At 37.4% G+C, this 12,643-nt stretch overlaps 1 protein-coding gene across 6 annotated transcripts; it reads right to left on the bottom strand.

Moving 5' to 3' along the window:
* Positions 1-116: 116 nt before the first annotated feature.
* Positions 117-12,564, bottom strand: LOC100881961 (uncharacterized). Of its 6 annotated transcripts, XM_012281786.2 has the most exons (8): positions 10,018-10,462; positions 9,529-9,939; positions 7,071-7,227; positions 6,057-6,157; positions 3,336-3,415; positions 2,199-2,474; positions 1,748-1,858; positions 117-1,679 (listed from the first exon to the last, which is right to left on the bottom strand). In XM_012281786.2, exons 3-8 carry the CDS (start codon positions 7,193-7,195, stop codon positions 1,401-1,403), a joined length of 972 nt encoding a protein of 323 aa, XP_012137176.1. In that variant the 5' UTR covers positions 7,196-7,227; positions 9,529-9,939; positions 10,018-10,462; the 3' UTR covers positions 117-1,400. The 6 variants fall into 6 exon arrangements, with proteins under 6 accessions (XP_012137176.1, XP_003701794.1, XP_012137177.1 ...); XM_003701746.3 differs by lacking the exons at positions 9,529-9,939; positions 10,018-10,462 and adding an exon at positions 12,363-12,564; XM_012281787.2 differs by lacking the exon at positions 9,529-9,939.
* Positions 12,565-12,643: the final 79 nt, after the last annotated feature.

The raw sequence follows: 12,643 nt of genomic DNA, 5'->3' as shown, positions 1-12,643 counted from the left end.
ATTCATAAATAAACACATATTTTGTACGATCATTCATAAAGTTAATCATGACATTATAATTCCAATTTTATACCAAAATAAATTTTATTTTAACAAACAAAATTCACGCTGAACTATTGAATTTATAAATATATTTTATTTATACACATCAATATATTACATTATTAAAAAGTTTCCGTTAGTCGTTTAATAGACGCATGGTCATTAAAATATTTTATAAAATCTTTCTCGATATTAACAATTCGCATTTTATTCGATTATTCGATCATCGATTTTCGTTATTCGTTGGGTTTTTCTTTTATGTTAACCCGATATTTATCACTTCATTGTAACATTTCACCAGAACCCATACTTTCATTGATTTTTATTTACTCGCCAATATTTAATATTATAGAGAACACAAGATTTGATTGATCAACACGTTAAGATAATTCTAAGGGCGGATAATGGCACTGAAAGGTATATTAATTGATCAATCTCGGAATATATAGCAGCGCGGACAGTAGACTTCCCAAAGAAAATGGCGAAGGGTAAATTTAGAAATTTCAAATTTACAAATTTGTAACTCACATATTTTTCAATTCGATCTCCCAGAATCGAATACAAATGGCGGGAAACTCCTCTTACCCTTATTTTCCTAAGGAAGGCTACTTGTTCTCATGAAATTATGCCAATTTTGGACAAAGAACTGGAAAAGCAAAACACGTAGTGCGTGTACAGTTCTAAGTCCCCTTCAAATAAATTTTGAATACAAAATTTTTCAACATTTTAATTCCTCGGTAATGCACATCTCGGTTATCTTTAGCCTACCACTTCATCCAATTACCACATGCTTACTCCTTCAGCCATATACATGGTGGTCAAAATATACATACAGAGGAGAAAGGCAACTATGAAGGAAGTATACAAAATAAAAGACCACTGGGTATATAAGCGTGAGGAAAGTCGGAAAGGTGTTACTTTCTCGGCTAACGAAAACCAACATGTGCAGAATGAACAAAAATTCATCACTTCACAAGCATGACCTGTCGAACGAGTAGTACTGCCTCGATAGTAAACTCAATTCCAGCATTTCCTGCTTTGGTTAAATAATTATATATATCTTACACCTCGATGACATAAAATAACGACTTTCACGGTACTTTCTCCAGCTATGGAGCAAATCGAAGACGAGAAATGCCAGCAATTCCCACCCTACGCGGCCATGTGTCTACTACCAAGACATTACCGTTTAAATTTTGAATTCCAACGACAGCGGGCCTGAGCAATTTCATCGGTTTTCAACGCAGCTCTTTAGGTTAATTTGATTAGCATTCAATTTCGCGCGTTATGCAATAATATAAAACATCGAGCTCAGGACGACGTTAAGAGCAAAATAAATCATTGTCAAATAAAATTCGCTAATGTTGATAGGCAGGGGTGAAGTATTGAGTTCCTGGTGGAGCTCGGTAGCCCGGATATGTATTGGTTAAGGCGTGTTGAGCGAAGAATCCGCTGTAGTCCTTGTGCACTCGGCGGGGCCTGAAAGCAGGACCTTTCGCCAACTCCATCCTGGCTCTGTTTTCGGCCTCTGTTTGAGCTTTCACCGATGGCGGTGGCCATTTGAGGTCTCCCCTCATGTTGCCGCTCACTGGAGCCTTTGTCGCGGCGGGTTGTGCTTGGTAAACTGGTGCTGGCGCCTGAAATAATATTTAATTATTAATATTGAATTACTTTAGGGAGATTAGAAAGAGAGGTTAGAGTTAACCTGTGAAATTGGAGGCTCCGGGCGAAGTGTGATGGTGGAGGGTGGTGCTTCGAACGCAGTAGGGGCTTGAATCGGTGTTTGTCGTGGCGAATATTGATTCTGAGGTTGTTGCTGTAATCAGTAACGGTATATTATTCAACTTAACGAATCTTGTAAACCTAATAGAACAGATCCTTCAATAATCGCATTCCAGAGGGGATCTTGAGTATGTACAGCTGTTGACTACACGCTTCTCAGAGGAGGAATTTACACACAGAACACTCGAGTACACCTTTCCTGTGAAGTGATCCAGCTGTCGAGGTTTTACATTATGCATAGGCGTCGACTTTTCCCAAAATTTTCAAATTTACGACTTTGCTATATCCAAGTAGTACACATCAGCCAAAGGTGCACAGTAGTACACGTCACCCATCAGGGTATCAAAGTCGACACGTATGCCTGCACCACTTACCTGAGGACGTTGATTCTGTTGCTGTAGCTGCGGCTGGTTGGGCCAATTTACAGGCTGGGAAACTGGGGAGGTTGCCGGTGGCGTGACCGGTGCCCAGCCTTTTGGCACAGGTTGATGTTGAAAGTGCGAAGGTTGCCGTAGAGTTCCACCAGGGCTAACCGGCGACGGCGAGGATGGGACACCGCTCTGAGTCGACGAACGAGCGAGCGATGGCTGAGGCGACGAACCTGATGAGGGACTGCTCTGGTACGAGGCGCGTTCACCGATTCCACGGGTCTTTCGAACGGAAAACAGAGGCATTTTGAAGGCATTGTCGCCGCATCTGGTGAGTTCTGTTTGGCCGGCTTCTTTGGAGAATTGTCTCGGTACATCCGCCTCGACAGCCACAGTGGTGTAGTCAACCGCGATGGGATGTGTGGGTATAACACGGTTTAGGTGCGGTCGCAGACATAATGTAAGGAGGTCGTAAAATGGTGGTAATGTCACTTGGGATCTCAATGTCGATGAGATTTACAGATTAAGATTTTTAATATTGCTGAAAGATTTACGACCTCGCTATATCATGCTAGTGACCTGTACTAGTGATACTATACGTCGACAGCGTGCTACAGCTACTTGCAACGAACTATATAACATAAGTAAGGTCCAAAAGTATGCTAATGAGAATTGAGATTTGTGGTAATAAAACCACGTTAGTTCAAGACGCTACCGCATGAGGGCGCTTCACAAGCTTACCCTTACAATTGTCATTTGAAGATGACCATAACACTAATCAGTATGGCTTACAATTTACTTCTCATTTGTGAGATAATTTTATTAAATATAGCTAGTAAATAATTTATGTGTAAAGCTATTGGACCTTACTGACAGCAGGCACGTCACGACGGTTTGTTAAAAAAAAAGGACCAAAAAACTTGAAAGAGGTGGTTGATGCAGATGCACGAGCAGACAACGACGAGGCAGGTACAAAATAATACAAAAATCACAGGTAATTCAAAAATGCAGGAAACTATGTAAGAGCTGTCGTTTCAAAGTATACTGAAATTTACTTCCTAACTGTATCTATGATACTCACATATGTAACTAGTAACACTAGTGTATGACTGTACAAGATTGAAACAATCGGTGGAAATTTACCTTCGCTTGCACAGGTCCTTGCTCCACAAAATCAAGGTCCTGATCTTCTGGGGGTGGTGGCCAAGCTACGCGTTTAAGACCTGCAATTAATTAGTCTAGTTAGATATACAGTCTCTTATGATACAATAAAAAATTTTGATAGATAGCACGGGATGTGTGATATTAGTCACAAGATCTAAATTTCTAAATTTACAAATCCTCGTAGTATACAAATAAGGTTAACCGGCAATATAAATGGCGGCGACCTAGACAATGACAACCAAGTCTAAACCGAAGCAAAGTCTAACCTACACAACCTCCAGTCACCTTAACATTTAACGAACTGTGTTCCTCAAGATTATTCGAGTCATCGAATTTGACTAAGAATGTACAGAATATTGCAAATGATTCCAATTTGATGGACAAGGGTTATAAAGTATATGATTGAATCAACAACAAATCGTTTTCTATTTCTGTTTCTTCACGGTCTTGCGTTGATATCCAATATCCGAGGTTCCAAAACGAAAGAATCTAAGAATATACAACAAGGTCGTGCCGAAATCGTGAGAATTCTTCAGCAATAATCGCGTAAATATAAACTTGGCCGACGGTATCATGTTGTACAGCCGTGTGAATAATAATCGTTTTATTGACGCAATAACTGCACTTTTCCACGTTTCTTTTCATCAGACACGAGAAACGAAACTTGATCCAACGATTCTAGCCAACTGCGCTCGTTAATACGTATACGAGACGTAATGAAAACCGTGAAATTGATTAACCTTGAAGTATACAACTTTGTCGCAGAATAATTGATACATACAATTCAGATACAATGATATAGTTATCAAGCTTGATGCTAGCAAATGTACAACTTTCAGAAAGCAAATCGTTTTGACTACAATAATTGACTGTATAATTTATCTTTGTCTTTAATGCAAAATATAATGCATTGAAATTCATCTTTTAATTTACACATCACTCTCACATATATTCTCACAAATATTTTATTTTACATTTTTAAATTATTTGTACTAAAAAAGATACTTCTATTGCCACTGCACTTTATTACAAAAAATCTTATCATCAATGTTTAAAAATTTCTTGACATCAGATTTTTAATGTCTGATAAATCTTTAAATATTGTTACATTTAAAATTGGGTAATTTAATACTCAACTTGAAGCATTCTAACCAGCCTCAATAATTTGCTATGATAAAGAACACTGTACAATGTTCAAATTGATCAAAACACAAGCAGACATAAATCATACTTTCATGATTATGTTATTCAAAGAAACAGGGCTTCAGGCCGTTTCAATTCCACAGAATTCAAATATAAAATTAGTGACACAACAGCACATTAAATAAATGATACGTTGAGAGAAATGCACCAGTGAAAATTGCACCATTTGTATGAAATATGGTCCCTCTGATTACTTATACATACACTGGTTTCAATATACGTAGATTCCCGTTTGCCAAGCGACAAATAGGTGCCTTATTCTCCGTAAAATTGTATTCGCCGATTTATGAAATAAGTCACTCAGTCACGACGAAGAAGAACACGACTTTGCCAAAACGGACACTGGCCAACAACTGATGCTACCTCGAAGTCACCTGTACCTTTCATTATCGCAGAATCGACCTGGCCACCGATTTTAGAGCTTTTCTGGTAACCGGCCAATGTGCGGAGGATCATCGTGCAAAAGAATGACACAGCATTTTCTATTAATTTTGTTCACGTCATGTTTTCTAGTAACAATTTGCCACCTGGTTCCCTTACTAACAATTCTGTACAAGTTATAAGCAGTTCTAATGACCTGGGCAACAGATATGCTGAAAGCTTACAACAAACCAAGTATTATGTTTGAGGCTTTTATGATGATTTGAATTAATCAGGACTCTTCTGGTAAGAGGTCTGTTACCTGGGGTTGAAGTGAGCAACAGGTGTGGTCATCATGAGGACAAAGATGGTTATCATCACAAATAGGTTGCAGGGTACAAAGCAAAATGGATGATGCTTATAGCTCCATGCACAAGTAATGTTGTTAGTGTTCACCTCTGTTGACTTGTCTGAAAGCGATGTTAATCTCCTTTGCTTGTAATTAGCCGCTTGCAGTGATTTGCTTCTTGTTAGATCTCTCCGTTAGGTTAATACATGACTTTGTGCATCCATGGCTGAAATCTTTTGATCAAATTTTTATACTTTATTTCTCACTTGATTTACTTTAGTTAGTGATAATTAGATGGTGGATATTTATGCATATGAAATATGTAGCATTGAGTGCAATTTAGGCTTAGATAGTGAAACTAGAAGTGTAGGATCTATAAAAAGTTGCACCTTCTTACTTTCCCCTCAACTAACAGAAGTCTACATTGCACTCAAATTACTCATACTCCTCCCAGATTTCACAGTGAATTATTATTTATCACTTTCAACATTTCTAAATATAACACTATAAGCAGATTGTAGTTCAGTAGGCGTATTCACACCTAACGTCATGATTGTTAATAAAGCATGAATCGTACAAGCATTTTAGTCTAAAAATATGCATGTATTCTCATAATTCTAGTGTACCTCATAGCTATAAAAATCATAAAATAAAGGGTTAGAAATGTGCTTCAATAAACCATCAGTGTAAAAATAAAACTTCTTAAAAAAACATCATTGAAGCCAAAGTCCAAATAGCAGCAAGAAATATCACTTTTAAAGATAATCAGATAATTCTGATGTACTTACTGGGTTGACCAGCTCGTTGCCTCGCTTCTTCTTCTTCAAGCATTCGCAGAACCGCACTGTTTTGTAAATTCGACGGCTTGGCCAGCTGATTGAAATCGATCCTGCAAAAATCACCAAAAAGGAATATACAATTTCTGAAGACTTTTAAACTTAAACGGGCACTTAGTGCCCATGCAAGACCTAGAACGATCAGATAGAACTTATGCAACACATTCAATCACCGTTAACCCCTATGACAATCAATATATTAGAAGAAATATTTGTGAACACCATGACAGGTCACTTTAAAAAGATGGAATGATATGAAACAGAATATTAGGGAGCGTATCACCTTCTTTGAGCGAGCATGTTGACGGACAGGAGATAGAACACGACACGGGAGAAAATCGGTGGCGGACCATGCACCCCGAGGCCACCATGCACGAAACTAAGTCAAGTACGACAGTGTTCGCGGCTTTGCGCAACGGTTTGCCTGCGACCAAAGTTTATTTCTAACCCGTGTGATTCGGTCCTCTGAAAATAACGGTCGACTCGCCAATGACGACGGGATGGCTGATTCATCGACCCGCAACCGGACAAAACAATGGAATACAGATCCGTAACGACACGTGGAGCGACAGGTGTAGCGTCTGCTTTAATTGACGCAAGGTGGTTTATGTCTGTCCTCTCGTTGAGACCAAATTTATATCTATTCCTCGTGGTTACTGTTCAACATTCAGACTACCTCTTTGGTACACACTGTTTCTTTAATTATAAATCTTGTTATCAGATTTAGTGAAATTACATTTGAGTAAACAATGAGCCACTGTATCAAATTCTCATCAGATTCCTTATCACACTATTATTTCTTCTGGTTGATTGTCAGGGTTGATACTCTACATTACTAAAATAATGACATAATATTAATGCTGTGGTTTGTCTACGCTTCCCTTTCATTCATTAGTGAATTATACAAAATTTGTAGTGTCCATACAGTTTATTAATGATGTTAGTACTTATTGAACATTCACTTACCCAACTGCGCCATTGGCTAATACTTGAGTTTGCCTATCCAGCGTTTCCTGTATCGCTTGTGGTGAATACAAGTTGATCGGAGAGTTGAATTGTTTGTTAACAAACATTGCCCTCTGAGTGGACATACTCGCGTTTCGCTATGAATAATTTTCAGTCACTGTAACAATAAAGAATAACAAATACATTCTACATAAAACTGTATTTATCTTTTATGCACTTAAAATATACTGATTTAGCAGTTTGTGTTATAAGTTCCTGTAAGGACTATTAACTAGGACATATTTGTGTATGTTGATTACTTATAAACTTGATACTTTTCTATCTTTTGTAGTACATGTATGAAGATGCTAGTAATTTAATAATTAATGATAATAGTAATTTTGTGCTTAGATGCTAAAATATACTTTCTGTCTTTCCGCTTAATTTGAATCCAATTCAATATATCTTCCTCTCCTAAAAAATGTATCCTTCAAGAAATTGGGTCAAATTAATTAAAACAAATAAGGATTTAGTATAATTACTGTTTGGCAAAGAGACCCTAGTGAACGTCCTTTAAATTATTCGGCTAATCGAACATTAATTAAATGTCCACGACTAACAACTTACAAAATTCAACAAATCTACCTTGTGTTCGAGTTCTGTTGTTTTCGAGACTTTGCCAAAGATTAATTACGAGTTAGAGACAGATTGGCACGCGAACACGTTGGTGGTAACGAGATCGAACAGCGAGCAATCTCCTAACTGAAATCGACTGTAAAGCCAACAACGATGATTCATCGTTAGCTCGAATTTTCATCCGATGGATTCGTGTGTTTTCACAAGCATGAAAAGCGTGAACAATCTTGCAACGTGCAAGTGGGTCACGAAATTATCGCCCCTATGTTTCGCGAGTGTTTGGATATTCGATATTCAAAGAGGAGACGATCGTTTGAACGGAAACGGCTCCTTGAACAAGGAATACGTGCCAAGATGCGGGAGATGGCTATCGAGAAACGAAACTGTCAAAACTGTGAGATCGAGGGAAGTGAGCTTTTAACTTGCAACGTTATTGCTGGCTCCGTATCAGACCTGTCAGACATACTTGGAGTTCACTGACATACACTCGCTGAATCATTACAACTTTGCACCTTAAATAACTTGCTTAGGCATTTGTATTAAGGGTGTTGAGTGCTTGGAGAAGTATTCCATTTTACAGAATCTAGGTATGATTATTAATTTTTTTTTACTGTGGACTTTTGCTATGTTGACTGCAGACTTTCATAAATACCAGAAGCACTCTAGTATTGCAATGCATTAGGAGATTACAAGTAAATTCCCAAGTTTACAATTTCTAATCCCCTAATCTTCAAATCCCGAATTTTCAAATTTCATCCGTGGCGATATAACGAGCGCCAGCTGTATTGTAGACATATGGTTTGTAACAACTGACATCATCTCACCTGTGCAAACAGATTTTTGGAAAAGTAATTTGTCAAAGAAATATATTAATCATAAGAAAAAATTACCTGGTGTATTTACTCAATACACCTGAAGATGTATTGAAGAACATACTTCCCCTGAGACACATTTTCCTAATGTCAATAGTGAAGCAGTTATTTAAGGCGCACATTTATAGTGACTCACCCTGTATACGAGCTTTAGAAATAGAAGCGTCTTGTTTACCGTGTACACAACCACTTGCGAGAGGAACGTTGTCATGTTAGGCACGAGCTTCGAAATGAAAATCTAAAAAAATAGGTGAAACATGTTTTGCGTCATTTTCCTTCGATTTAAAATTCTTTTACGATTGCCAAGGTGATTTTTAAATACGTTACTTATCTATATTCATTCGTGATAAGACGTTTTTGTATACTTATCGTATATGAATAGCAAAACAGGCGATAATTAAAACTTACAGTGAGTCACGTACATGTACCATGCTAATTAATAATCTTTCTGGAAGAAATATAAAATGTTAATAAATGAAAGTAAGTAATTGATTATTTTACTCAATACAAATTGTTAATGACAGTTGTAATAAATTCAATGTATCTGTGATGTTTCACTTTTCCCGCCATTTTTGTTTATAGTAGTTTTATCTACCCTATCAAATATTAATTAGATTCAATTTAAATATAGTTTCATAAATAATCTATATTGAGTATAAAAAAATATAGGTAATAAAACTCCGATCCTTAAACGGTTTAAAATTATTTCCTAAACCTTCAGCACCTGCAGCCGCCATTATGGATAACCGTAGTCATTAGCGTAGAGGGTAAACTTCTCGCTGTAAGTTAAGAGCAGTGTAAAAATATCAATGACAAAAAAAACTGTGGTTATACAATATTGTATAACAGAAAAAAGATCGCGTATTACATTAGCTGAATCGTTAGAGTGGAACTCGGTTACGTGGGCGAATCATAATGGCAAGAAACTCGGACGAAACGGTGAAGAACTGAAAAACGAAAGGTATACATACACACACGCATACGCACGATAGGGTAAAGTGCGCGTTTATCTTATGAAAGTTTCGGATTCTCTCTGACGCGTCCCTGGTGAACAGCCACCGGTAGTCTACCGCAGTTATTTTTGCTGCGAAATTCCTCCGAATATATCTACATCGTCCGCAAAATCTCTACATCTCTCCCTCTTCCACCTCATGACCCGAGGCATGCGATGGTATATACTTCTGGGTCGTATTGGATTACATGGTATTCGCGGATAGGAAAGAAAAACGTGATTGGAACATCGATCGAACATTTAACATTATTGATCGATACTTCATCGGTACTGTTGATATCGTACGACTTTCGATATGATTGGAAATTCTACAAAAGTATCGATACACGTTTGACACTAGTACGTACTTATCGACACCTGTTTGACACTTCTACGAAAATATTATAATTAATAAATTATATAAATCATCGTGGCAAGCTGACAGTCCCAAAGAGATAAGTAACCTTACCGAGAAATAAGCGAAGTTTTTTCTTCAAATTACATTGCCAAAAATATTTTTAATCCTTTAACCGATCGGTGTTTTTCGAGACACAATTTCTACGCCGCTTTACATAACTCATATCTATTCCAAGATTTCGTTCGCAGGTATTTGGACGATGCTCTAAACTGTTGCAAGTTCGTCGTGGAAATTCGAATCTAGTGCCAATTCAAAAAAATCACTGTACAAATATGCATATTAAACTACGCTTCGTTATTTCCTAACCAAATGTTTGCGTACGTTAGCGTTTGTGTTTGAAAATTTATCGTCGATACAGTTCGCTATCGATACGATCGTTTTGCGCGCCAATAAAAACTTTTGGCCACGCTTTACATGTTACGAATAACGTTTTCTGGTAATCGAGCGGTATCGAGCACTGTCGTCACTGTTGTGCTCGAAATAGTCAAACAACATTGAAATTTGACACCGACCTTCCGTGCATGGTAGAAAGAATGCAACTGAAAATTCGAGAATCCTGTTTTCATGAAATTATAATAGGTGTCGCGTTCGTGTCGTGTCGATGCGAAGATTTGAAAATAATTGTCAAGTTCTAAACAGTTGATGTCGATAATCGTTTGCAATGACTGTTACCAACAATCGCTTTCAGGGTCGATTCGTATCACGGCCGAATTCGCAATCGCGGATACGTTCGTGGGATTTCGTAATACGCCTCGTTACCGACGCGGTTTTTTTGCGTCGGAAGACTCGCCAAGAAACCGCGCGAAAGTGGCGGAGGCGAAACGAATTTTCTTCGAATTGTTTGAGAAAATAAACAAAGCACTCTTTTCGCGCGCAATGCAAATATTTGAATTGATTCATTATGTCGTGCAATAACAAACGATTCGCTCGGATAACGGAAATAAAAATCACACAGCATGCTGTTTTATTCAACGAAAAGAGGTTACGAAAGTTGTTTATCTTTTTTATAGTATCAAATGAGATTAACGCAAGAACTAATTTGTTATCATAAAAAATTGTGTTCATCGTGTTTATCTTGATTGTAGAATGTGAACCAGTATGAAAGCTTGAAGGAGACTAAAATAGATCGAAAGGATGTAAATACGAGCGGATGAAACTGGCCGAATAATTAGTAACGCATAATTTTGCAGAACGAAGTAAAAGTGTACTATATGTTTTTAAATATTACATAAATCTTTTGAGAACAAAAAAGAAAAGTTATAGATCCAGATGTTTGTTAATATTATAATTTGTTGATATTAAAAATTAATGTTAAAGAAATGAAGGTAACCTCTTTACATAATTTATGAGGGTAATTTTGGGACATACTGTGTATATAAAAAATATAAGGTTATACATTACCATTCAGTGCTGCAATTTTTCAGTTACATGAGATACATCCTGAGAAGCTCATTTAACAACACAGAAAGAGGTGGTAAATACTAATATTAAATCCAAAGAACAAACTGAACTGTGTGCACTTCAAACAGTCTGTATGTGAAGTGTTGTGTATTAAAAGCATGGTAACTTTGTAATATATTTTTTGATATCAAAATAAGTGATGTATAATAAATTGTAAAAATAGGTAATTGATAATCTACAATTTTAAATGATCTCTAGTGTGTTCGTTATTTTATATACTAATTTTTATTATTTCTTATTGTTACTTAGACAATTAATTCTTTATAGAATTGAGAATAAAGGAACATGTTAATGAACTAATGTGAACTATAGTATTTGTTGGTAATGTTAAAGAAGAATAGTGTATCAACTCTTAGAGAATGAGGTAACACCAATAAATTTATTGTATTACATTGTATCATATAATTAATCAACATAAAGTATCTACTGCATAATTTATGTACATAAAAAAATAGGTGATTGACCTTTTATGTAATGGACGTGAAAATGTGCGTGTGGACCGATGAAAACCGTATAAATACTTGAATGCGAGTGTAACTGGTTAAAGAGGAGGTCGTGAAACGCTATCCGTATAAAATTGCACGGTTAAGCGGCGTTGAGCCTTTGATGTCCGATAGGATTGCCCGATCGCGAGAATTACGAAGACGTTGAAGTGATTCATCATTGTCGTAAAGCAAAATATAAAGAAATTGAAACGACCAGCGTCACCGTTTCACACTCAACATCCAGCGAGTGACGCTAATGTGCCATCGCAAAATATTGCGTTCGTGCGGAATTTATCTTCGTTTTATGCCGTCTATTTTACCAAGAACCGAAGACAATACTGCCAACGTTTCTTTCGCACGATTCTGCTTCTTGAAAAGCAGAGCATTCTCCATGCGACACTGGGGGCGGAAATGCGGGAGAACATGGTGATCACGATCACGGGCACCTACCTTCGCGTTAAGAACGCAACGCACGCGGGTTTCTCGGGTGGCGAAACACACTGGACTCGGAAAAGCGAAAGCACCGGGAGAAGCAGCAAGAACCACCCCCACTCTCAATCGGAAGAGCCGTCGAATCGTTCTTCCTTCCTTCTCCGACTTATTGTTGGTTATTTTCGAACCCCGTTCTCCGCCAATCTCAACATCCGACAGCTCTCACCTAGCAAGCGTGGGAATCTGTTTCGCGTTTCCTGAAATTCTCTTCAACGAAACAGTCAACCACCCTCCGACGG

Source organism: Megachile rotundata, chromosome 16 (assembly GCF_050947335.1).
Source record: "Megachile rotundata isolate GNS110a chromosome 16, iyMegRotu1, whole genome shotgun sequence".
Taxonomy (NCBI): domain Eukaryota; kingdom Metazoa; phylum Arthropoda; class Insecta; order Hymenoptera; family Megachilidae; genus Megachile; species Megachile rotundata.
This window is presented reverse-complemented; position numbering and strand designations above follow the sequence as displayed.